The 26,276-nt window shown below is 39.1% G+C and overlaps 3 protein-coding genes, 1 long non-coding RNA gene and 3 pseudogenes across 5 annotated transcripts; 2 read left to right on the top strand and 5 right to left on the bottom strand.

The window, feature by feature from the left end:
- The first annotated feature begins 403 nt into the window (after positions 1 to 403).
- LOC121804241 lies at positions 404 to 5,249 on the top strand (annotated as a pseudogene).
- Positions 5,250 to 5,439: 190 nt separating this feature from the next.
- Positions 5,440 to 7,868, bottom strand: LOC121802928 (annotated as a pseudogene).
- LOC121802929 (acyl-CoA-binding domain-containing protein 3-like) lies at positions 6,091 to 7,102 on the bottom strand. The gene is made up of 3 exons (XM_042202626.1): positions 7,011 to 7,102; positions 6,310 to 6,421; positions 6,091 to 6,219 (listed from the first exon to the last, which is right to left on the bottom strand). The coding sequence occupies exons 1-3, from the start codon at positions 7,100 to 7,102 to the stop codon at positions 6,118 to 6,120; spliced, it is 306 nt and encodes a 101-aa protein (XP_042058560.1). The 3' UTR covers positions 6,091 to 6,117.
- A 1,573-nt stretch (positions 7,869 to 9,441) lies between the features above and the next one.
- LOC121805572 (uncharacterized protein At2g23090-like) lies at positions 9,442 to 11,593 on the top strand. Its single transcript, XM_042205482.1, has 3 exons — positions 9,442 to 9,657; positions 9,761 to 9,807; positions 11,311 to 11,593. The coding sequence occupies exons 1-3, from the start codon at positions 9,585 to 9,587 to the stop codon at positions 11,428 to 11,430; spliced, it is 240 nt and encodes a 79-aa protein (XP_042061416.1). The 5' UTR covers positions 9,442 to 9,584; the 3' UTR covers positions 11,431 to 11,593.
- A 685-nt stretch (positions 11,594 to 12,278) lies between these two features.
- Positions 12,279 to 15,220, bottom strand: LOC121801882 (transcription elongation factor SPT4 homolog 2-like). 2 transcript variants are annotated; one of them, XM_042201334.1, is made up of 7 exons: positions 15,077 to 15,220; positions 14,560 to 14,677; positions 14,392 to 14,483; positions 14,248 to 14,303; positions 13,454 to 13,518; positions 12,882 to 12,943; positions 12,279 to 12,592 (listed from the first exon to the last, which is right to left on the bottom strand). In XM_042201334.1, the coding sequence occupies exons 2-6, from the start codon at positions 14,668 to 14,670 to the stop codon at positions 12,896 to 12,898; spliced, it is 372 nt and encodes a 123-aa protein (XP_042057268.1). In that variant the 5' UTR covers positions 14,671 to 14,677; positions 15,077 to 15,220; the 3' UTR covers positions 12,279 to 12,592; positions 12,882 to 12,895. The 2 variants fall into 2 exon arrangements, with proteins under 2 accessions (XP_042057268.1, XP_042057267.1); XM_042201333.1 differs by lacking the exon at positions 13,454 to 13,518 and having other exon boundaries at positions 15,077 to 15,219.
- Positions 15,221 to 17,172: 1,952 nt separating this feature from the next.
- On the bottom strand, positions 17,173 to 18,366 carry LOC121802457. Its single transcript, XR_006050781.1, has 2 exons — positions 18,036 to 18,366; positions 17,173 to 17,733 (listed from the first exon to the last, which is right to left on the bottom strand). It is a non-coding gene; the product is annotated as an uncharacterized LOC121802457 (long non-coding RNA).
- A 1,409-nt stretch (positions 18,367 to 19,775) lies between these two features.
- On the bottom strand, positions 19,776 to 25,561 carry LOC121802795 (annotated as a pseudogene).
- Between the last annotated feature and the right edge of the window lie 715 nt (positions 25,562 to 26,276).

Here is a 26,276-nt window from a genome sequence, read left to right as displayed (position 1 = left end):
CGATTTGAAGACCGGGGGGCACGGGAGGTACCGGTGGCGACGGAGGTGGCGGCGAAGGGGGCGACGGAGACGAGGAGTGAGGCGGAGGTCGAGTTTTTTTTTCAATAATGTATTTTTTTTAAAATTAATGTATTTTTTTGATGTATTTTTTTTAAAATTAATGTATTTTTTTTAATTTAAATAATATTATTGAATTTTCACGTATCTGTGTCGTAAATTTAATTCTGTATTTTGTGTGATTGTCAATTATTTATTTTATATAATTAGGAGTGATGTGACTAGGCTATTGCTGGGTTATTTGCTTGTCATGTGTTAGAAGGCTGATGTGACAGGAGGAGTTTGTGGCGGAGTATTGCTTGGACAGTTATCGTGGATGCTCTATGTCATGCTCTTCTCTCTCTCGTCCCCCCCCCCCCAACAGCAGCTCACTGCCGATTCTGCTTGCCGCCGCTTCGATTTCCATCTCCATTTCCTGCACATTCTCATCAATTCTACCTAATTTGGATCAATTTCACTTTTAACTTCCAAGCAACTCTTCGCCTATCCGATTTCCACTTCAATTCCTCCTACATTCTCATCAATTTTCACCAAATTTTATTCAAATTTTTGTTAACTCTTCGCCTCTCCGATTTCCAGTTCAATTCATCCAACGTTCTCATCAATTCTCCCCAATTTGATTCAATTTTGAGTTAATTCTTCCCCTCCACCGTGATGGAGCGGAAGCAAGGGTTTTTCGCGGCTTTGAAGGAGGAAATGGCGCGGGGACTGTCTCCATCGCGGTCCAGGAGGGGGCGGAGCCAGTCGTCGTCGCCGTCGGGATTAATGCGTCTGAGGAGGGGATGCAGCGTCGCGCCTCCGGAAATGTATGTGTCGAGATCGAGTAGTGTGAGGCCTGGGGCGGAGGCTCTGTCGCCGCTGAGAGAGGGTCCGGATTCGGGTGATCCGAGGGCTGATAGCTGGGCGAATTGGCTCTGTAGGGCTCCGACGCTTTCCAATTCCGGCTCGGGCTGCTCGAAGTCCGATCTGCGCCTGCTCCTCGGTGTGCTTGGCGCCCCGCTGGCGCCGGTGCGCGTTAGCAACAACGAACCTCTGCCGCACCTCTGTATTAAAGATACTCCTATTGTTAGTTTCCTCTCCCAATCCTTACTTTTGTTGTCTATTTTTTTAAAATTGAACATTTTTTTTGTTGTTTTCAGGGTTTTCTTTTCCTGCATTTCGGTCTGTCAATTTTTACTCGGCATTTTGTGTGGAAATTGACTATGTTGTTGATTTGTGGAGGAAAAAGATAAAATAGAATGAAAACCCTTTTCCCTTGTTTGAGCAGTTTTGTTCATGCTGAAATTACTTGATTGCGATTTTCCTTTGCTCTGTTTATACACTCCATTATAGTACTATCTATTTATAATTGTTTTCTTCTGTATCTTTGTGGGGTTTTTTTCCGATTTAATCTAATATTTCGTGGATGACTCTGGATTGATTTTTATGACACTGTAAATTTGTTTCTTATTTTATTTTTATATAGATAGTTTGGAATTTTGGATTCTTGGATATTTATAGAAATATAGAAATGACATTGTTGAATAGAGACATGAAATGTGTTTAAAATATCGAGAGTCATTTGCGGATTGGAACTGTTGACCATATCTTTTTGGTTGGTAAACAGTCACTGTGCTCATAAATTCTTGAAAATTATGAGGATGAAAAACGATAAATAGATCATGATGCACATGGTGGTCCTATCTTGTTGATTTTATTTTTCGAAAATTTGGTTATTATATTTGGATGCAGGAAAGTTCCTCAGCTCAGTACATTCTGCAGCAATATCTGGCAGCATCTGGGGGCCAGAAGGTTCGAAACTGTATACGGAATGAATGCCTACGCAATGGGGAAGGTGAAGATGCTGGCATCCGATATCGAGACCACCGCAAGCAAGGTGATCAAGACTCGGAATTCCTCCAAAGCAGTGGAGTCTGGGGGTTTTGTCCTCTGGCAAATGAATCCCGATATGTGGTATGTAGAGCTCGCTCTTGGTGGCAGCAAGATTCATGCTGGTTGCAACGGCAAGCTCGTCTGGCGGCATACTCCGTGGCTTGGTGCACATTTAGCCAAAGGGCCTGTCCGGCCTCTTCGCCGTGCCCTACAGGTTGATAGATTGCTGGATTTTTACTTTGGATGCAGTGCAGCATCTCTTTATTGCTCATTGATTCATGTTGGTTTGGTTTTGACTTGCAGGGCTTTGATCCGGGTACGGCGGCCAACATGTTTGTGAACGCGAGGTGCACAGGGGAGAAGAAGATCAACGGGGAGGATTGCTTCATTCTCAAGCTCTGTGCTGACCCTCACACGCTAAAAGCAAGGAGCGAAGGGCCTGCGGGGATCATAAGACACGTGCTGTTCGGCTACTTCAGCCAGAAAACGGGACTCCTTGTGCATCTGGAGGACTCTCACTTGACCCGGATACAGACTAATGGGGGCGATGCTGTGTACTGGGAGACTACTATAAATTCAGTTCTTGATGACTACCGTCCTGTATAGGGCGTGATGGTAGCCCACTCTGGCCGGTCCGTGGTGACCCTCTTTAGGTTTGGTGAAACCGCAATGAGCCACACCAAGACTAGGATGGAGGAGGTGTGGACAATTGAGGAAGTTGCGTTTAACGTGCCTGGCCTCTCTGGTGACTGCTTCATTCCACCTGCTGAGCTTAACCTCGCCTCCATTGGGGAATCGTGTGAGCTCCCTCAACAAGGGAGGGCAAAGAACGCTGCAGCAGCAACCGCATACAGGGCCAAGGCCAAGGTTGCCGTGCACCCGAGTCTCAGGTAGCTGCTTCTTCTTTTCGCAGAAGCTTAAGGATAGATTTCCTTGGTATAGACTACAGACTGAAGAACTGAAGTAGCAATGAAGGGCCTTCCTCAAATTCAGTAGGGAATTTTTACAGTTTATGCTGAATCTGTATATAGAGTCATAAATGAGTGTTTTTGTCACTCTCTCTCTCTCAATTTCTCAAAAGTTCAGTTGTGGGCTCGTTTTTTTTCAGCGGAATGTGCTGTTGTAAGAGCATCTCCAATGGCGAACGTGCGCGACGGGCGACCGGGACGTCCGCCATTATGGCAGGGGAGGTCGGATACGGACGTCCCGTGAGGACGTCGGGTGTCCTCGGACGTCGGCGCGGCGGGCGGGCGGACGTCCGGGTCGGACGTCCGATTTTTAAATTTTTTTTAATTTTTTTTAAACTCTATATATACGGCTCGTTGAATTTTATTTCATTCGCACCACTTGTGTTAACTAGTTTCTCTCTCTACATCTCTAATTTCAAGTATATCTAGAATGTCTAGTGACAGTGATAGCGAGAATGAATTGAAGGTCGCTGTGGAAGGTGCGATAGATAGGCTGCTACAGCAGAGGGCGCAGCGGCGGCAGCAGGCTGCGGTACCTCGGCCGATCCATCGTCGAACTACAGTACCACGTGACCACATTGCTGCACATATTCGGTTGCATGCAGACTACTTCGCTCCGCAACCGCGTTTTGGGGAAGCCTTATTCCGGCGACGCTTTAGGATGCATCGTCCGCTGTTTCTGCACATTGTGGGTGCTTTAGAGAGAAGATACCTGTATTTTAGGATCAGGGAGGATGCAGCTGGCAAACCCGGACTCACGCCCTTGCAGAAGTGCACTGTCGCAATCAGGCAACTGGCGTACGGAGGCGCGGCCGACATGTTCGACGAGTACCTCCACATTGGCGAGTTGACAGCCGTCGAGTGTCTGCAGAATTTTTTGCGCGGGCGTGAGAACGATATTCGGTGAGCGGTATCTTCGGAGTCCGAGCCCCGAAGACTGCCAAAGTCTGGTAGATATGCATGGGTCGGTGCACGGGTTCCCTGGGATGTTGGGCAGCATAGATTGTATGCATTGGGAGTGGAAGAACTGCCCCGCCGCCTGGAAGGGGATGTACACTACTGGCTTCAAAGTCAAGCATCCCACGATGATCCTAGAAGTTGTAGCTGACTACCGGATGTGGATATGGCATGCTTATTTTGGAGTCGTCGGGTCGAACAACGACATCAACGTTCTCCAGTCGTCGCCCATGTTTAATGCTCAGTGCAATGGCGTTGGTCCCGCCATCAGTTTCGTCGCCAACGGCAACCAGCACAATATGAGATACTATTTGGCGGATGGGATATACCCAAACTGACCCGTCTTTGTGAAGACAATCAAGCATCCGCTCGGACAAAAGAAGTCATACTTTGCGAGCCGTCAGGAAGCAGCGCGCAAGGATGTGGAGCGGGCATTTGGTGTGCTCTAGAGTCGATGGGCGGTAGTCAAGGGTCCTGCACGGCAGTGGTATATTCTCATCGGCGATGTCATGTACGCATGTATCATAATGCACAACATGATTGTCGAAAATGAAGGTGCGGAACTGACTCAGTGGACCAAAGAAGATGATACGGGTGCAGGTCCAAGTCACGGCGTGGCCACCGCGAATGTGAATATGGGGGTACCTCATGGAGAGGTCAAGCGGATGCGTGCATTTGTCGACATGCGGCAAACAGATGCTCATGTTCGACTTCAGAACGATATTATCGAAGAGGTTTGGACGCAGAAGGGTTAACGTTGATGTTAGTACTTTTTTTTGTTTTATCACTATGTAATTTTTTTTTCAAATCATGTACTCCCTCCATTCCCTTATAGTTGAGTCATTTTTCTATTTCGGGAAGTTTCCTCATAGTTGAGTCATTTCCATATATAGTAGTCCTTTTTTCTTCTTATTTTACTCTCTCTTACTTTATTCACTTTTTACTTTATTCTCTCTATTTTTTTCCCTCTGTTACTTTTTTATCTATTTATTTAACACACTCAACATCCATTTCTTAAACTCCGTGCCGAAAAGTTTTGCCTCAACTATGAGGGAACGAAGGGAGTATGTTTTTTTTAAATGAAGTTGTTAATTTTTCCCGTTCGTATTCGTGTTGAAATTTTATTTACGTAAATTGTTTTATCTGTGAATTTGTGATTTTTTTTATTGCGGGAAGTCCTAGTGGGAAGGGCGATGGGAAGGGCGGATTGTGAAGGGGATGTCCTAGTGACGTGGCAGTGGGATGGGAAGTCCTAGTGACGTGGCGGGAGGTGTTTTCGGGATGTTCTAGTGGATGTCCAAGTGGGACATCCGCCCACTGGAGATGTTCTAAGTTGGGTTAATTTGCGATGTAATATCAAGAATTGTGTTTCTGTTCATCATCTTGTAGTTGTAGATATATAATGATTTCTTTGTTTAATAATCTCTATATTGTTATGTTTATGTGATGTGGGAAAATGAATTTCTAATAATGAGGCTTTGAAATTCATTATGAATTGTGTTATGGCTTAAGCGTGGTGTCTAATTATGATTGGCAATGAGATCCTGTGACGAAGTGTTTACATGGAAGAAAATATAGCAAAAGATTAAGATACTTCAAGGATATAGCAATATGAAATAAATGTTTATATATGAATGAAGAGTGTTGATCATTCATACATGCATGATACACCACAAACCCTCATATAACAACAATTAGTAGCACTTAATAAAATGAACACCAATCCCCTTAACTTGGCTCCACCACTGAATCTCGAGTCCTTCACCCTGTTTATTGATTGTTTGATACCATAGAAATCATTCAATTTATGGAATCCAAAAAAAAATATAAGAGAATTCGAAAGTAAGTTATTTGATAAGTACTAATCAAACAATTTACTCTCACTATACATGAAAGATTTGCATTACTCTCTTATGCTTGAAAGACATCAGAAAAACATGAAGGTGATATCAGAAAAAATAATTCAGTAGTAGCATGTTTATTAAGAAGACTCTAAAGCATAGTATATGAAGTCAAGAAAGAGAGTTACATTATGTCATCAAATTTATGTCTAGCAAGAAAACTGGGTGACTCAGTTTTTGTTAATCCCTCAGCGAAATAGAATGCTTATGTGTTTCATAAATAAGGTCAAGAGGAACTCAAAAGTAGCAATATGGTTCTCTTCTCTCAAGATATGAACTTGAAAAGCATAACATTTAGAGCTTCACGAAAGACAGAAGAACGTCGATGCAGTGTAAGCTGTAGTTACCCTATCCGTAGAGCTCTAGCTAGTGCTGGAATCACCGGTATGAGTTGTGCTCATTTCTGATCCCAACCTGATCTGCTCAGCAACGGATATTTCTTTGTTTCTCTGTATGCCAACATCCTAAACAAGAGTTTAAGTGTACAGGGAAAAGTTGGTGTAAATTGAGTTCGAGCAATGCTTTATATATCCGGAATAAAAGGACTGTCTTACAGTGGTACATCCGTGGTCGTGCATCCATTGAGGTATGTTTTCCGTCAAGACTTGAATATACTGCTCCATAGCCGGCTCCCGGCTCGTGCTTCCTACTCTTTGCCATGCATTCCTTGCACAACGGAATTAGTTCCCGCTCATCACTCACACATAGCACCTGTTGTATAACTAGCAATCAAACTACACCCTGACAGCTATTTTCAAGATTGGCCTATGGCTCTTGCTATACTATCCGACTGGGAAAAGAACTAATCTCTCTCCACTGCTCTCGCTTCTCAGTTACTTACCGTGTCAAAGTAATCGAGGTGATGCTAAATCCATAGAAATCAGAATCCCACGACTGGTCAAACGCTCAACGATCATTCATGACAACAAGATACTAGCGAGTTCACCAGCAAGTACTTGAAGCTAACTTACTACGTCAAATCCAAAGAAATCACAATACCACGAAATGAAAGAGCACTATATAGCGCTCAATGATCGTTCACGACAACAAGGGAAACGCGAGATAGCTATGCCCTACAATATTTATCAATGCCCTAAAAGCTAGTCATAGCATAGTTCCAAATATAGATCATTACTTAAAAGGTCTTTAGCATTGTGAGAGTTGTACACATGGAAAACAAGAAATGCTCAAGAACATGGATACAGCATACTACAAAATAAATTTGTAAAATAAGATCCATGTAAAGATGTAGTACCATTTTGTACGAGCAGAGACCATGAGCGCCATAGGTTGAGGCTCGAGGCAAGGCCCCTCGAGAGCAACCTTGTGCAGCCCATAGAGCTGCATCCGAACATCACTCCCCAGTCTCACCAAATGATCATCCTCTCTCCCCTTCCCTCCACACTCCACATAGTTCACAGCTTCTGCAAAGCTCTTCTCCAACTCACTCCTCTCCACTCCCTCCCAATCATCATCACTCTCACCTTCTTCCCCTCATTCCCTTCTCTCTCATCAATCACCATATCATCACCGACACACTTCACCACATTCTCACCATCCCTATCACCTCCAAATCTCTCTGTCTCAAGCAGCATTTCAATTTTCTCACTCCCTTCAACATTAGCTTCATATTCATCCAACTCTCTCTTCACAACATTCTTCCTCACTCTCTCTCACTCCAGAATCTACATCACCCCCAAATTGATCAACCCTTTCATCCTCAGCAATAACCTCCTCAACACCATCCAACAACACAAGATTTTCAGACCCCTCATAACGATCAACCCTCTTGATCACAGCTTCATCCACAAACTTCACTATTTTTTCCCCTTTTCCTCTCCTGACCTCTAAACCCCTCTCCAAGATCACACCTTTTTCTGCTATACCTTCACTAGCAAGAGAATCAACATCAGGGCTTGTGTTAGAAATAGCAAAAGTTATAATCTTTGCATCAAGAAAAGATAACATAAGAGCTAAAAAGGCAGTAAATATCAGTTCTTGAAAAAACTCCATAATCAATCTCTCTCACATCAAAGATTGTCAGACGATGGAGGGAAAAAAAAGCATTTTAACTTCATATCATTACTGTTTATCCATTTTTGTACTACTATTATTTAAATTTCAATCAACAGATGTTTGCTGATTAGAGCAAAGCATATACTTTGCCTTTCCTTTTATTTCTTTGATTTCTCTCTCGCGTGGGTACCGATCACATGCGACGGCCCACAGTGCTCTTTCCTTTTCCGCTATTCGATCAGTTCAGTGTGGAGCATGTCGATAATTTAAAAACAAAATAATTTGTTGTACTAACATAATAAATGTAACAGTAGTTTTTCCTACGTGTATCTTGCAAAGTAGGGGTGTCAAATCGTGCAGATTGGGTCGTTATCGGGTCAATCTGATAACGACCCAACCCAATAAGGCCTAACCCGAATCTGACCTGTTAAGAAAACTCTAAACCCGAACACGAACCCAACCTGCTACCTTCAAACCCGAACACGACCCGCATCCGACACGAACCTGTTAACGACACGATATAATTTGGGTTGACACGACACGATAACGACCCGAACCTGATATTACACGATTATAACCTAATATTACACGATTAAATCTAATATTACACGATCAAACCTTATTTTTTTAACCTAATTTGCACGATTAAAATTTATTTTATATGATTTACACCTGATTTACAATAAATTTAAAAATTAAAGTAAAATATATTTTTTAATAATAATAAAAATAATAATATTATTTCTTAATGGGTTATCCGTATTCAACCCGCATCCAACCCGAACCCAACCCGGAATTATCGGGTTCTTAACAGATCAACCTGATAACGACATGAACCCAATAAGACTTGATCCAAACCCAATAATTTCGTACGGATTCGTGCCAGATTATCGTGTCGTGTCAAAAATTGTCTGCCATATTGCAAAGTCTCAAATTCTTGACCATTACTGATACTAGTATAATGAACTAGAAGTCTAAAATTAAAACTAAAATAGAATGATTTTTATTTTTAGATGATTTAGTAATGTTTTTAAGGTGCCATAGGATCATTTTTTGAATAATCTAAATTCATCTTAAATCAAGTAAACATATGATCAGGTGCCGGACTAATATGATCAGCGGTGGATTCAAAGAGATCGGAGATATGGCGCATTGTGGTAGTCAAAGTTGTTAATTTTAAAAACAGGTCAATGATTATCTGACTATTAAAAGATATACCTAAAGGAATGAGGTAAACATACAAACATATTCATGAATTTAATTTATCAATGTTTTAATAAATACTCATTGTTAAGATTTCATTATTAATTCACCAAAAATTGGCGTATAGCAAATAAAAAATAATTACAAGATGTAGGATATGATTCAATATATTTATAAATTACTACCTCCGTCCTAAAAATTTGTCTCATTTTTCCATTTTCGTTCGTCCTCTAAAATTTGTCTCATTTCACTTTTTACCATTTTTTGTAGTGGACTTCATATTCGACTAACTCATTCCTACTCACATTTTATTATAAAACTAATGTATAAAAGTAGGATCCACAATCTATTTACTTTTTCAACTCACTTTCCATTATATTTCTTAAAACTCGTGCCGGGTCAAAGTAGGACAAATTTTTGGGGACGGAGGTAGTAATTGAAAAGAACACGTTGATTTGTTGCTCACGCGTATTGTGCACTGTAACGTTATCTTCCCCAAATCACTTTACCTTTCTCTATTTCAATTAGGGTTTCCAATTAGCAGAATTTCGTGCTTCTCCGTGCAGGCTTCAAAAGAGAAGATACGCAGGCACACGCTGAGGGAGAAAGGATGGGAGGAGGCAATGCCCAGAAAACGAAAATGGCTCGGGAAAAGAATCAGGAAAAAATGAAAGGCGCAAAGGGTATATTTTCCATTTTATTACCGAATTTCTGTTTCTTTGATACGTATTGTTTGATCGGAAGGGGTGATTAGATGGATTACTCAAACTTCTGTCTGTGGTTTAGGTGCAGGAAGTCAACTTGACGCCAACAAGAAGGCCATGAGCATTCAGGTTCCTCTCTCTCTCTCTCTCTTCATGTTTTCTGTTGTTTCCTTTTGTTTATCTCCACCTATAAGTTTAAATCCCCAATTTCTAGAATTTTTAAATAAAGTTCCGAACTTGGGTTGCTTTGGCTTATTACTTATTAGTTGTTTTGTTTTGCTTTTTTTCACTCCTTTCGGTGTTGTGTTACATTCAGCATCTCAACTTGGTTCAATATTATGAAAGCATATGATTCAAACTGACCGTTGTTGCTTCAATTCTGATTATCAGGAGGAAATGTCAGAAGGTTGGGAGAGATAAAAGTATTGTGAATTTGTGATTTTGATCAATGATGGAGATGTGATTTGAAGTAGATGAAGTGGTGATTTCACTGCTTCTGGGGAGGGTTTTATTCAGAACATACAATAACAAACAAGCAATTTGTCAACATCACTCCTGATTTTTCATCGAGAGGGGACGGTTTACTATTTAAGATTAATAGTCTGCATGCGTGGCTGTTTAGATTGTTAGACAAAATCTCAAGATGTAGTCTAGGATTGAGTTGTGAGATTATTTTAATTGGAGGGGGTGGCTATGACAAATTATCACATGATTATCCATCTAGGATTGAGTTGTGAGATTCAATCTCATGAGCCAAACACAACACATATTTAAACCCGAGATATAATCTTGCAAACTGAACAGCCCTTACATAGATTGAATTTAGTGTTTAGCAAGATGTGTTAAAACATGGCATATATTAAAGCCCTTAATTATCTCTACAGTTTGAGATAACTTTCTTGATTTGTATCTTGTTGAAAGGGTTATGCTTGAAGAATCCATATGATGAAATAAATACAGAATCCTGAATAGTAATGGAAGGATTCAGTATTATGTGCATTTGGAATGGTGCTGCTTTTCATCACATAGCTTTTACTTTGACTTGGTGGTGATGGAGTTAACACGATTGTCTGTGATCTGTGATTCCCCATAATAATGTGAATACGAATAAGTGTGCTCTTCACCACGTCTTGACTACTTATCTAGGGAATGCATCCTTTTCTCTTGAGTAGTACTCTGTTCATAAACAATCATCAGCGAGTTGTGCACATGGAACTTTGCTTGCGGAAATGAATTAAATTAGCAGGTTTCAGTGTGAAGTATGTTTGTCAGTCAGATATTATGATTAACATCAGGCTGATCTTTTATTTTGAATCAGATGTCTGATGTAGTTGGTTGAATATGTACGAATCATGAAAGTTGCTTTGTTCTTGAAAATTATGTTGTGATAATTTCTTCTTTGATCACATTAAAAACTTTTAGAGTTCGATTGTAGTAATCTGTAAATATCTCAAACAAAAGATTGAAAATCAGGAAAGAAAAAGAACAAGCATTACTTTTACCATGTGAAATGGCCAGCCCATCACCCAGACTTATTGTCCATTAGTGTTGTATCCTGTTATGCTTTATTTTGCAAGATTGTTGTGTTGCAACCATCTTTCTAATCTATGCCGGTTCAAATCTTGTTTCCAGTGCAAGGTTTGCATGCAAACGTTTATCTGCACTACGTCGGAGGTTAAATGCAAGGAGCATGCTGAAGCAAAGCATCCGAAAGCTGACCTCTTAACTTGTTTTCCCCACCTCAAGAAATGATGCAAAACTTATTAATTTTATCACCAAAGATGGGTTTTGGTACCCTTCTCTGGTCTGTCAATGTGTTTTGTATGAAGCTATTTGGGTGTTGGACTGTTGGTTCTGAGATTACTGTACTACTTTATATGGTATTGGTATATGGAGTAGATATTTATTATGCGAATTTTGATTATTCTTTCAGAACTTCGACAAATTGAACAATAATCTTTTAAATTCTCAGTTAAGTTTAAGATTTGATATTAGATAAATATCTAAATCTCAACTTTCAACTATAAAAAATCATGTTTAAGAAGTAATGCACACGAAAATTTCTCAAAATGCAATTTTTTTTGCTAAACCACCACACCAACTATATTCATTAGTACACAATTTTTTAGCTTAGTATCAAAATGGTTTTTCTATTCCTTAAAATATGGCACAGACTTAGACTAGGTCACTTGAGTCGTCCTATTACCAAGGTCTCATTTCATATTAGAAAATAATAAGAGCTTTTAATTGCACTCCTATATAAGTTTTAAGTTTTCTCTCTTTCTAACAAGACATGGCACACGGGTATAATTTACACACTGCTCATCTTTTCTTCCTTAATGCTCGTACCCAATAAATATATAGGAGACTTCGAGTGGAAAAAATGTAGCAGTACTGGTAATACAATTTAATAGTAATAATGATATTATAATTTTTTTAAATAATAATTTTTAAATAGTTAGTAAATGTAATTATTTAGTATTTGATTAAAACTTTAACAAGTTTACACATCACACTAATATGGAATAAACAAGTAATTTTAGTTAATCAACCTAAAAATGACATAATAGAAATTGACTATGCCATCTGAAACATGGATATATAGAACCATCTGAAACATTATAAGGGTCAAAAAGAGATCAGTATCAACCTATCATGCTTGAAATTTAACACATTATCTCAAACTGCAAAAACTACAAATCCACACAACATGACAAGAAAAATTCGTCGAGAATGAAATGTTTACGCTGTAGCAGGTCTATCATATTCTACGTTCAGTTTTCTAGGGAGAGGGGTGGAGGGCATATAAAACAGGAAGACTAGGGGAAGGGTAGATAAGCTGGATGCACAATCAAGTGGCAAGTCAGACACATTTAGGAAGAACGTAAGGCACGTGCTCTTCTTCACATATATTCTGCACCATAAAACACTATTAATCAGAAACATGCTCTCTTTCATATAGACCTGAAGTTGGTTATTAATCTGCGAACAGTAGAGTTCGAAAACAATTGGGTGCAAATTCATACTAATGGAGACAGGAAAAATCGAAAAAACACACTGCTAAGGCTGCAATGAAGAGCTTCAGATTCAACATGGGGATTCCAATTGTGATACTTATGAGACAGAGAGATAGAAGGGTAACAAGTTAACAACGTAATGCAGTGGGATCCAGATTTCTTGAAGGTGGATGTGAAATAGCTTACCTGCAAGTCGGGATTCAGTGCTTCAGAGACTGCAAGCGTATAGCAACCAGGAGCAAATTTTCCTGAACAAGTTGGAACAGATACATGTCGATTGAGACGATCAGAATCCAATCTTTTTATCTTCAATAATAACAACATAAACTAGACAAGCATATTTAAAACACGCTGTAGAACATTTGAAGGGATGTGGCACAGCTTTGTAGCGCATTTGTGTTGGGTTAAAATAGCACAGGTTCAAATCCCGCCATCCCTACCTATTACTGATCCTTTGAGCAATAATAAGGAATCAACCAAAATGGGTTACAAATGGCGTTTTGCGAAATCTTTCATGCATATGGAACTCTAGCATATATGCATGTAAAATGAAAATGGATTAACATTTTTTTAAATAATCTTTTCACGTAAGGAAGCGTACATTCAGAATATTATCTGTGAGTCAGTATGTTATCTGCAGTCAAAGTCTAAAAATCTACGAAAAATGAATCTTGGATGAAAGAGAACTGAACTCATAAAATTTCACATGTTCTCAAACAATGAAAACACCTTTTGTCTATTGACAATTAAGTGATTACCACATAATACAGCTGTGAACACAGAGATAATCCTTCAAGCAAGTTTACTTGAACTGCGTCATCATCTGCACAGTTTTATTACTGCCACATTATTTAAGTTATTAATTAATGATAACCTTGTGTTTCTCTTGGTTACCCAAGACTTGAAACAATGTAACTATTTGTATAATTCAAAGCATGCCACTGGCCAGTTCAAATAACTACAGAAGCTGCATGGATAGATAGTCAAGCATAGACACATTAACATATTTTGTCTACTAATCCATACAACTGAAATCAGATGAATGCACTGCCTAAAGAAAACCAGAGCAGTTTTTTATTCCCTTACGAGCCTTATCTAGTTTCATATTGAAGCCAGCATTAGCAATATAGAGAAAGGGCTGCAACCTTAAGAGATGCGAACAGGAAACACGGCATATACCTGCCCTTGAATTGCAGTTTTGGGATAATGTTTCTGGAAATGCTCCTAAGGGCTAAAAACAATAAAGGTGCTCAACTAATAGGTAAAGATAAATTCTCGAACAAAAAAAATCAATATATTATATAGTAGATCATGTAGGGTGTAGCAAAAACATGAAAATCTCAAGCACGAAAAAATTACTGGACAAGGAAATATTATCAGTCAGAAAATGACCTTTTATTTCCACATATAAAACACACATATCACGTCATAAAAATGTAAGATTCATAGTTTTACATATTTAGAAGTCAGAATAATCATCATTTTCATTCATGATAGGGACACAATTAACTAGCAATGTTAAAAGGGATCAGTAACAATTAAAGAAGCATACCAATACGAAGCCAACGGGCGGCCCAACTTCTAGTCGGGTCCATGACAGAGATTAACCTGTAGGCATAACACCAGTCAAAATTAGTACTTGGTTCTAACTTTGAAAAAAGCTTTTTGTTTAGTGGCAGGGAGGAAGCATAAGAACCCTGTGAAATTGGGGGTTGTGCAGTCAACAACTCTTTCATGGTCGTCTTCCATCTGAAAGAAGGGGCAGTTCTCACACCCAGATTCCCTAAACTGCATATCTCATATTAATAGCAATTAATCAACAGAAAGAGTAAAAGGAGTGATTGCATTCGGAGGTTAAGCCAACCTGGTCATAGGTCTTGACAAGTCGGCAGCGAAGGCAGGCTCTCAGCTCATGCCCAAAGCTCGTTGGTATTTGCGCAACGGCTACTGTTCCTCCGCCTCCTTGATTAACCATAATTTCACTAAACACAGAATTATTTTTTAGTAATACTGTGAGTTTGTAAGATTGTATAAAGCGAAAATCATAGGATCCTCAATTTCCCTACATTTATTCTAAACCTAGCTAATTCGTCATATACATGCTCGAATCTAATTTCAATAGAAATTGTAAAAAATAAAAAAAAAAAAAAAGAAATCTTTCTCAGTTTTATTCATTTTACATTTACAGTATTTTTCTTCTGAATTTTGTCGAATACTTGATGTGCATTAACCATAATTTCCCTTCGTTTCTTCTAAACATTGGTCATAAGACCATCTCCAACAGATCCGCAAAACCCAATTTGCAGTGAAGAAGATGCTCCAATCGTGCGCCAAATCCAAACCCAAAAACATAGTTTGAAAAGAGAAAGAAGAAAATTTACCTGGAAAAATGAACTGCAGAGGCGAAGGGGGGAAGATTAAGTGCAGAGTTGAAGGAAGAAGAAGATGGCAGCGCGTTAGGCCATCCACAACGCTGTTCCTATACCGTTCTGAACCGTTCCTTAAACCACTATTTGAGGGCCCCACTGTACTTTTTTACTCCATTCCTTAACTAAGGAACGGAACCTGCAACCCTTCGTTCCTTAACCGTTCCTTAACCGTTCCTTAAATTACTATTCATTCAATTTCATTTTTTTTATTTCCAACCCAATTCAATTTAAATAAACACACTTTAATAAAAAACAAACACACTTTATTAAAAAACACACAACATTAAAAAAAATTAAACTTAAACTTAAAAAAAATAAAAAAAGCACACAATTAAAATCCTAAAAACATAAAAAACACAAAATAAAAAACACACAATTAAACGTGTGAAAATAAAAAAACTACTCCGCCGGCGAATCATCCTCCGGAGGCGGTCGAGGTTGAGGGGGAGTCGGAAGGCCAAGTTGTGCTGCCATATACACAATTCCGTTCCACCAGGCCGTGAATTGGGCGTACGAGAAGCGGGAAGTGTCCGCCATTGTGGCGGTCATGTACGCCACCGTAAGTGTGTCCGAGCCTCCCCGCGAGCCCGATCCCGAGGCCGACTGGCTTGATTCGCCTCGGCCCTTCCTCGCTCTAGCCGTCTTCGCCGCCTTCGTCCCTTGCGGCCGACGGCGCCCACGGCTGGATCCCCCGTATTCGTCGGGCGTTGGATCCCCAGTACCCCAAACACCTGCGGTGTACCCTCGCTGGCCTCACCGGTGTCACCAGACGAGTAGTGGCCGCTCGCCGTGTGCTTCGTGCCCTTTGAGGTTGAGCCCGAGCTCGAGCGGACACCGCCGGCCCACCTTTCCTCGTCCTTGACGAGCTGCCAAATATCAACATATTTGAACTGTAGACCGGTGTCCTGGTAGAAGACGCGCAAAGCCGCCCTCAGAATGTCGGCGCCCGCAGCTCCGCTTTGGTAGTTCGCCGCTTCGGCCGAGTAGATGCCGCAAAATTTTTTGACCTGTGCGTCGACTCGGCCAAAGTGAGCACGGAGCATTGTATATTTGCGCTTCCGGGCCTCTTTCGGCTTAGTCTGGTGGTAGACATCACGGACCTTTTCCCAGAAGCACATGGCGGCTTGTTGGTTCCCGACGATGGGATCATACGAGACGGTGAGCCAGGCGGTGTACACCGCCTTAGTTTCTTCGTTGTTGTACGGATGCCGGCCCAGATCCTCCTCCTCCTCCTCCTCGGGTGCCTCAGACGCAGCCCTAGAGCTTCCACCGCCTCGGCTTCCTCCCTGGGTGGGTTCTACGGGGATATCCTCCCGAATCTGGGACAAACCCTGAGAAAGCCGCGAGCTGGGTGGTCGAGCGTAGGCATCCACATCGAAAGTGGGTGGTTGGTACCCACCCGGCGTCGCCGACCCCTGGGTGCCCGGCGTCGACGACCCGGAACCACCTAGTGTGTTGTACATGGTCTCCCAATCGCCGAACGCGTTGAGATCCCACCCACCGGAGCCACCACCGCCGTAATTCCCGTCGCCGGACATTTTGTGAAGGAGATTGAAATAGAAAATTGGAGAGGAATTGATGTTGGTTTAGGAAGAGTAGATGTGTAGTTGTGTGTGAAATGTAATAAATTAGGTGTATTTATAGAATAAGAAAATAAAAATAAAAATAAAAAAAAATTTTAAAAAAGTTAAAAAAACGGTAATATGACCGTTTAAAAAAATAATTTTATAAAAATATATTTTAAAAAAAAAATTAATTATTGCGTCATCGCTGACGTGTCCCACTCGCGGGCCGGCGAGTGGGAAGCACGCACGAAGCGGGGAGCGCCACGTCGCCCGAGCGCGTGGCGGCACAAGCCGTGCCGCGTTCCGTGCCGTCGGCACGCGGAACGGAATGGGAACGGAATGGGAGCGGAACGGTGCGCCGCAACGCGTTCCGCGGCGAAACCGTTCAGACGGAACGGCATGCGGAACGCCGGCGGCACGCGTTGCGGGTGCCCTTAGAATTGTTTGGGTTGTGGATGCACTTGTTCCAAATTATTCAATGGGTTCAGTTAATGAGCTAATGAATTTAATTAACCTCACTTAAATAAAATTACATATACTTAACAAAAAAATAATTAAAATAACATTAATAATTTTAAAAAAACACAGAGCATAATACCTAAACCTACAAATTAAAAAACACATTTCAAATAGGAGTACTAAAAATAAAATGACGATAACTAAATAAAAACCTAATCTAATAATCCGGCAAATCTGAACCAGATCCTCCAATATCATTAAAGTCCGAAGAATATGTTCTAACTGCATAATCATTTGGTTGATCTTCTTGCTGAGCTTTTTTCCGTAAAATGCGTTCTTTTTGAGCTTGAAAAAATGCACGACTTAGGGGATCGTTTATGGAGCTCAAATTCATAGATAATATGCTCGCCTTTTGATTTTCCAAGAACAGAGTCATTTGCGAGTTTGCTTTTTAGATGCCATCCCTTAGAAACTCATTTTGTTTTTCTAGAGCCATGATGAGAGATGTCGTATCTTTGAATATTTTTGTCTTCAGTTTTGCTTTCTTTACTCTTTTGGGCTTTGATGACGAGGAACCATCAAGGGCTTGTGCGTCATCATTATCAGAACACATAGGAAATGAAGATAAAGCTAGTAAGGCTTGTGAATTATGAGTCTGACTTTCTGAATCAGAAGATTGAATTTCACGTGATAGTTAGTTGTCTAGAGCTCTTTGCACAATCTTGAATTTTTTCAAAATTTTTAATCAGTTCCCAAACATGAGAAAATTTCCAATCCAATTTTGAATTTGGATCATCCTTGAGTGTTTGTGTAGCTTTTTTCATCTACAAGAAGTTATAATGAATAAATAACTCAAAAAAAATATTAAAATATGATTAAATACTCACTGCGTCTACGTGTGAAGCTCCACTTTGATTTCTTGCTTCAGCTGCTTGAATACATTAACAGAATTTCTTTGTTGCTTTCTAGATGGTTTGAATACGAGCCTGCATAGATCTTTGCGTACGTCGTGGCCAAGTCGGGTCTTTATCTTTGACGAATGCATCTTCCACACGCTTCCATAATAGATTTGATGATTCATAAGTCCCTATAATTGGGTCTTGTAAAATTTGCATATAAACTTGACATAAAAAGGATGTCTTCGTCATTTGCATAGTTTTTTTGACGAGAAGACATTTTGTGTGAAAATGTTGAAGACGAGGTATTTTTGAATCTATGATGTCGTGAGCTCTTGTATTTATAGAGATATGAAATGATTTTTGAGCTTTTAAATTGACGACTAAGATTAATTTGTACTTTTTTTTATGAATGAGTGAGATCAAAAGAACATGGATTGTGCTTTTGTGCTTTTTCCTTTTAGATGGATGAACAAGATTAATTTGTATTTTTGAAATGAATGGTCGAGATCAAAAGCAGACACTTTTTATTAGTTGAATATTTATTTTTTATTTTGTAAACCTCAGCGCAGTACACCACGATTTACTTTAGTTATAGAAATCAACTTTTGAATTAACTATCTTAAACTTCGATGAAAATATCTTTACGATTAAAATTTGAAGAAAATCGTCGCATGAGTAATGGAAAATAGTATTCCATTTAGCCAACACTGCCAATCTAAAACATAACAAGGAACCAACTATTTTTCTACTCTGATTGCACTCATCATTTTAAGCCCACTATTTGACGCTATTAAAGATTAAAAAGGCCTGAAATTGACAGAAGAAAAAAATACATTGCTGCAAATAATAGGGTTGAGAGATAACTATAAGAATATTTCAAAATAAATTTTATGTCAACCTCATTAAAGACGTAGGATTTAATGTGAACTCTTACTAACATTTTTTGAAATTTTCCGACTTCCCGCTTACTCCTAAATTCTTACAGGTGTCAGCAGACAGTTTTTTATATTGTTAAAAAAAAAAACTCCTTTTCCCAATCGATCGTTATTACTCCACAAATCTACAATACAAGTTGCAAGTACTGTATTTTATTTATAAGAGATTGAACAAAAAGCACGTCAATCTTGACTAATAAATATACTACTACAAATGACACGTTAAAAAAACGACTGTGAAAGATGTACCAGTTGTGATTACTTTAAGATAAAAAAATCTTAGAATCCACAGATTTGGAACAAATACGAAGTTGTGTTTTTCAATCAAATTTATTTAAAAATACTTAAAAACAGAGAGATTAGAGTACTAAATTTGGCAGGATTAATATATGATCACGTGCTTAAGTCACATGATCACACCGAAACTGCAACAACTAATGTGTCAGACTCACAGCATAATAGTCAAACAAACATCACATGATCCAACATGCATATGATTCTAACAAGATCTTGCACACACACATACTCCCTCCGTCCCGTGCTACTCGCACGTTTGCTTTTCGGCTCGTCACAAAGTCCTTACACTATTTATAATTTAAGTTAGAATTAATGCATTTAATTAATATGTTAGTTTAAGTTAAGAGCTCTTTTATTAAGTGATGTCTCATTACACCTAAAATTCTTTTTTAATTACACAAAAAAATCAATCCCAAATTTACGGCCTAAAATGAAAAGTGCGAGTAGCATGGGACGGAGGGTATATATATACTACGACTGAATGGACTGGATGAGCTCAACCACAATTATAAATCTCACTACAAAAGCCAAACTCCATCGTTATTGTATCAACCCGAACAAACACTTCAAAACACCATCAAAACAGAGCACATCAGTTATGAAGTCCAACCTGAGTGTGGTGGCATCGTTGCTTCTTGCACTGGTGTTGATTTTGCATTCCAACATGCAAGAAGCTCAAGCAGGGAGATCCCTTTTGGAGAGAGAGAGTGCATCTACCTCGGCCACAAAGTCATTGGATGTAAAACAGAAGATTCCATACAAGAATGAGAAGTCGAGCTTCAGAAGAATACCTCCTAGCAGATCAAATCCCACACAAAATAAGTAACTTCTAACTTCCAAAAGAGTAAAAGCATTTTCCTCTCCATACCAGGTTCACTCAGGTAGAGAAGATAGAACCTGTCTTTGGCAGATTAGAATTCGCCGTTTCTTCTAGGAGAGGACCACTTTGTTGCAACTTCGGATTGCAACCAATTTTGCTGTAACTGCAATATGTTTTTCTGATGTCATTCTTAGCTTAGACATGTGAATACAAGAGCTTTTCATCCAGTTGATTCCATTTCTTCATGTGCCAAAAAATATGCTACAAAATGCAATAAATAAATAAATATCTGTAGAGAGTAGATTGAGTTAATCACTGATCCCAGCCTTGAGCTTCTTGTTCGAAGATTCTGACAATCCATCTTTTTTACGTCGTTTCTTCTCATTCTTAGCACCGTCTCCATCTTTTGATGTTTTATGCTTTTTGCTTTTTGAGAAATCATCGTTATTGTCTTGGGAGAAACCTCGAACTTTTGATTTCTTATCCCCTGATTTTTTCACTTTAGTTGACCCTGATGAGCCAGAAAGGGAGTGCCGGATTTAGAAATAGAACCGGAAGAAAGGCCAGCATCTCTCTCTTTCCTTATGCCCTTGAACTTTTCCGCTTGAGTGTTTTTATAAGAATCCGAAAGAAAGTTGCTGCCTCGAGAAGATTTGGCATCCTTTTGTCCGAATGCTTCGTAGACTTCGTTGAAGACGGATTCTTTGGAAGTTATCCTAGATCTCCATTGCTCTGGTCGTCTTGCAAATCTATTAACAAAGCAACTTAATAAGGTTCATTATATCAACAAAGTAAACGATATGTAACTTGTTTGTCAAATTCAAAAAATGTAAAGTCATATATATAAAACAACGAGACAAGCCGTCATGGTATTTCACATCCAGTGAATCGAGGAAGCAGGAAAAAATGTTAGGAAGATAAGAGCACGAACGATCAAGACGATATATACCAAGATGGAGCATGCAATCTAGAAAAGTACTTAACATATATATTTACCCCTCAATGTCAAGTTTCTTCAAGAGATACGGGCCCTATCTACTCTTAGACAGCTCTGCTTGGAAAGATAATAGTTCCGACACAATTGTTTCCTTCATAGACAAGTTGCAGGCATTGAAGCATTTCTCGATGGTAAATGTGCCTGATGGAAGCACAGCGAGCTCTCCAAAATGTCCTCGAAGCCTTCAATTACAAGCAGAAAAAAATATGATTAATGTCACACACAAAATAAAAACGTCTAACCACCGTGAGGATCTATGCGGCACGGATACGGATACGCGTATCAGTATCCGAAGGATACGGATACGCGGATACGGCTCTTTCCCAAACAACCCGATACGCGGATACGTTTTAACTATTTTTTTAATAAATAATAATAGTGCATAATAAATTACAAAATAGATATTCTAATGTTATTATACAAATAAAAATAATAAAATTACAAAATATTAAAAGCTAAAGTCAATTTCTTTTATGGTCGATTACACCACATCGATTTTTTGGTTATACTTATCCATATTACCAATAATATTGATCAAAATATTTATTTATAGTTACAAAATTAGACAAAGTTAATGGAGTAATAAATTGGCCCAAAAAATGAGCCCCAAATATACTCCTTTTCCATCGTGACTACTTCTTGCCCAATTCATTCTCCCATTTCCAATTTTCTTCAATCCCTAGTTGAGGCAATAGCGGCGCCTCCCCTTTCTTCTTCTTCTTCTTCTTCTTCTTCTTCTTCTTCATATCCGATTAACTGTCAATTTTGTTCCCAAATCGGATTGAAGTTCGTAAATTGAAAGTTGCGAAGTTCTTCGACAGAGATGGACGTTGATTTCGAAGAGGAGAACCTCAGATCTTTGCAGATAGAGGAGGATGAAGGCCCAATACGGCCCAGCTCGCGGATACGCCGAAGGATACGTATCGAATCTGAGGTTTCTCGGCCCAATACGGCCCAGCTCGCGGATACGCCCAGGATACGTATCGACGGTGTATCCGTCGCGTATCGGTATCGGATACGTATCCGATACGTGATACGGCAACAGGGTGGCGTATCGGTGTTATATAGGTGAGGATTGTGCATTGAATTAAAACAGCACAAACAGGCTAGAGTTAGGGTAAGGAGACAAATAGTGCAACTTCTCATAATCTCATCATACTTGGCAACTATCTTGTACTTTTGCTTAGCAGAAATGCTTGAAACGAGAAAAGCCTCGATAACACGGGCCCCAGAAGGATCTTTTGACGCTTCGAGAACATGTTTATCCTCTAAAGATGTGATGCTGTTGATATATGATTTTATGAATTCCTGTAATACAGAAGCAATCAATTGTATTGCCTTTTAAAATCATAGGAAAACATATAAAAAGTCAAAGAACTATACAAGGTGCGAATAACATATACACAAAAATTTACATTTGGGGTGTCTAAGATGACAACAAAAAATCAAGCAAGCCAATTTTAGGGCCAACAAATATAGAAAACTTAGCTCTTTAGTCATTAATCTATCTTAATGCTACTTATTAGTCATGTTATAAGTTTATCTCATCAGGAAAATATTGATTTAGCTGGTTAGGCTTCTTTAAACAGTCAAAGATGGCTGTTAATTCAAAACAGAAAATATTATTAGAGATGAGCCACTTACACTGGGGTATCTGAAAATCGACTGCAGCATCAAAGAGCCCAAAACATGCATTTTAAAACCACTTGGCCAACTCCAGTTTTCTTTATCTACAGAATAGAGGTAATTTTCGAGAAATAACAGCCGCGGAACAATGCACACAGAAGACTCGTCACTCAAACAAACAGCATCAGCAAGGGCTTGACAACACTGTCAGAATCAATAACAGAACCAAAGTTAATGAACAATGAGAGTAGCAAGAGAGCTGTGTTCAATGAAATGAACAATTATGCACATACATAAATAAAAGAATACCTCATGCTGATTGCCCTGAAGTCTTTGACTGGCAGCAACAAGAGCTGCCACAACTCCATCCCTTCCCAACTCAGGAAGATCTCTAAATTTCTGCCCCAGTTCCTCAAATATCAACTTTATCTGGACCCATAAGCATTCATTTAGATTACAATACTAATAAAACTGAAAGTTACGGAACAGGACTATGATAAAAAAAAATAAAAAAAAAACTGCATGCTTTGTGAATTCACATCAATGAAATGCTAAATGTAGAGATGGTTTCCACATAAAGACTTTATGTTGACATTGTCAATAATTTTTCCGATTTTAGAGTATTTTTATTCCTACATGATGCATCTTAAAGAATTCTGTGCGGCATTGTTTATAGATAATTGACAATAAGATGCCACAGTAACAAATTTTACAATGATTAGACATTCACATTAATTAGATTAGGATGATATAGTAACTACGCTTGTTGATTTAGAACTTCACAGAATCTAAACTTGTTAGGAAGCTTCAATAGCCACTCAACTTACATGTTCTTGCCCTCTTGCATGAGATATCAATGCTTGTATGACAAAGTTTCCGCAGAAATGCGATGACAGTCTAAATAAAGAATTCTTGAAGATTTTTGTGAATATGTCATTGTAAATTGACATGTCCCACAACAAGTAAATTGTGTTAAAGCTCTTACCTCCATCAAATGACTCTGTGCATTTTCTTCCTCCTCTTGCCCAGCTAATAATTTCAAAGCAGTCTGTCATTTGAAGATTTGTATTTCATCAGATTTAAGCGAGTTGATATGGAAACTATTGAACAAAAATCACATAAAAGCAGTGGATGCCATGGTGGTGCATATGAAACAAAGTGATTGCACAAAAAAGGTCAAATCATTAACGTGTCAACTGTCAACACCGTTCCTCTGCAATAAAATGGAACCTTTGCAAAAAACACATGCCTGCAGAACCAAACTACTATATTGATTAGCTTGTAGGGTTGCCATGTCTGCCCTTGAAGGATCGACCATCTCTGATATGAGAAATTTTAGTTGATTCGGGAATGGCTGGTTCTGTGGTGCGTTATGACTGTCCGCGTGAGATGATCGCAAATTCAAACGTTCTGCCAGCACGGCAGACGGGTTCGTGCTAGGAAATTCCAACGAGTCCAAGGGAACTCCTTTGCAGAGACAAAGAAGTCTCCGAAGGACATGAGATTCGTAACAATTGCACATTATATCAACGGGATTTGCCACAATTGCCTGGTAAGAAGAAATATAAATGAGAAACCATTTAAATACTTTGATACTAATGTCCAAATGCTATCAGCTAGCTCTATAGTTCAACTGGAAATGTATCTCTAATTGTATGCAAGACGATTATTACTTCGTATTAACAGTAACTGCCTCCCAAGAGTAAAGGTATTTAATTTTAAGCATAGGGCATTTCCTCCGAACTCATGCCAGAAGCAATACCTCGCACAATACGGATAGTGTCTCTTCAATGATAGGGTGGTTTTCGGCATCCTCAAGGTGCTGGCCAAAGACTTGAGAGCCGTTTCAGCTACATGGGAACTGGACCTATCCATACAAATCTGGGAAAATTCATCGGCTGAGCTTCGCAGAAAAGAACAAAGGCGGTCCAACGTGCAGCCTTTAAGAAGAGTTTGCATAGTGTGGCTAATAATATAATCAGTTGCAAGCTCCACTTCTTTGCCTCTGGCTTCTTCCAATGCAGTACCGCATATAACGGATCGCTCCTCCATGTCCACCTCTGTACCTTCTATAACATTTGTAATATCCGAGAAGTACTTAGCTGTCTCTGGATCAACCTGCTTTCTACAACAAAAACATTCACAATAATGCATCTACATGAGGCACACTCACAATGAAAATAGCACACATGAATAAATCCCCAAACAAGAAAAGCAACCTAACAAACGACGCCTGAGACTCAGCGTGAGACACTGCTCCTCCCTTGTCCCGTGAAAAATTCCGAGCTCTTCCCGTTACACCTTGTCCACCGCCAGATTCATCCATGTTTGAATCGTTGCGATGAAATCCACTATCTTTCTTGCTTCCTTTCCTGCCCATTTTCCTCCGTGTAAACGAAGTTTTACCTTGGTCGGTAATCAAGCCGTTCTGAGATGAATTATGTGAGTTATGGTTTCTCAATGCCAATGCTCTAAAACCAACGGACACCATACCACTCACTTCAACACACAGAGCCCTAAACCGTTCATAAAAACTGTGATTAGCAACACCAAACAAAAATGTCAACTTAAGATACCAATTACATTCATGCAACAGAGGTAATCCAAAAAAACATCACAAAAGAACGCCGAAATTCAGTCGAGCTAGCTACTTAATCGAGCAAATAAACAAATTCAAGCTCATAAACAAACGGGAACGAGGCACTAAAATTGATGTTAGCTTACAGCTGAGAAACACAATAACTAAATAAACCAAAAATAATCAGAGAAATAAATATACTGCTTCAATTGTCAAAAGACAAAAACCGTTAACCTGGCAGAAAAGCTGAAAACCGGAAATTGCTGCGCGTTCAAAAAATAATCTGTTTATAAACCTGTTAAGAGTTTGCATGGACGTAAAAGAGTCGGGCTTCCACCCTTGTATTTTGGGCCCATAAACGGGCCTCTTACATGAGCCAATAGCTCTATCGCTTTTATATTACTAGTACTTATCAATTGGGCTCAAGCTCAACACGGTGCGAGTTAATATTTGGAGGTATTGTTTTTTTGCGATTCCTTGTTTTTTCCTAATGGAACGAGATAAAATAATTTAGTTTCTGGCAAAAAAATATAAGTAGAATAAAAGTTAATTAAACTCTGAAGTCTGCAACTGTCTGTTGAATAAAAATCTAATTAAATTAAAATATAAATATAAAAATCTCTTACAAAATGTAATAGTATAAGGACTTAATTGAAACAAAAAAATTCTATAAAAGAACCTAATGAAATAAAATTGAGTAGTACAAAGACCTAATTAACCAAAATTTTATAGAATGAGCTAATGAAATAATATATTAATACAAGGACATTTAGTTGTGTTTTGCCATAAATTTTTTAATAGCTTAATTAACATGAATTATGTTTTTTTGTTTATCACTAGATAATGTGTATCCCAATCTTAACAAAGTTGATAAAATATTATTGTGTCTATAGTCATTTAATTAAGTCGCACAGTTCGATCAACTTTTGATCTGTCCATTGAACTTTGAAATGTAAATATTAAATCACAAAGTTTT

Source organism: Salvia splendens, chromosome 5 (assembly GCF_004379255.2).
Source record: "Salvia splendens isolate huo1 chromosome 5, SspV2, whole genome shotgun sequence".
Taxonomy (NCBI): domain Eukaryota; kingdom Viridiplantae; phylum Streptophyta; class Magnoliopsida; order Lamiales; family Lamiaceae; genus Salvia; species Salvia splendens.
This window is presented reverse-complemented; position numbering and strand designations above follow the sequence as displayed.

What these genes read in the sequence shown, in the direction of transcription:
- LOC121805572 (XM_042205482.1), top strand. Translation starts at nt 9,585, where the DNA reads ATGGGAGGAGGCAATGCCCAGAAAACGAAAATGGCTCGGGAAAAGAAT. An exon ending in AAAAATGAAAGGCGCAAAGG is followed by an intron (nt 9,658 to 9,760) that starts GTATATTTTCCA and finishes TCTGTGGTTTAG; the next exon opens with GTGCAGGAAGTCAACTTGAC. An exon ending in AGAAGGCCATGAGCATTCAG is followed by an intron (nt 9,808 to 11,310) that starts GTTCCTCTCTCT and finishes TCTTGTTTCCAG; the next exon opens with TGCAAGGTTTGCATGCAAAC.
- LOC121801882 (XM_042201334.1), bottom strand. Translation starts at nt 14,670, where the DNA reads ATGGTTAATCAAGGAGGCGGAGGAACAGTAGCCGTTGCGCAAATACCA. An exon ending in TTGTCAAGACCTATGACCAG is followed by an intron (nt 14,484 to 14,559) that starts GTTGGCTTAACC and finishes TGAGATATGCAG; the next exon opens with TTTAGGGAATCTGGGTGTGA. An exon ending in ACAACCCCCAATTTCACAGG is followed by an intron (nt 14,304 to 14,391) that starts GTTCTTATGCTT and finishes TTATGCCTACAG; the next exon opens with GTTAATCTCTGTCATGGACC.
- LOC121802929 (XM_042202626.1), bottom strand. Translation starts at nt 7,102, where the DNA reads ATGCAGCTCTATGGGCTGCACAAGGTTGCTCTCGAGGGGCCTTGCCTC. An exon ending in GTCTCTGCTCGTACAAAATG is followed by an intron (nt 6,422 to 7,010) that starts GTACTACATCTT and finishes CCGTTGTGCAAG; the next exon opens with GAATGCATGGCAAAGAGTAG. An exon ending in ACGACCACGGATGTACCACT is followed by an intron (nt 6,220 to 6,309) that starts GTAAGACAGTCC and finishes ACTCTTGTTTAG; the next exon opens with GATGTTGGCATACAGAGAAA.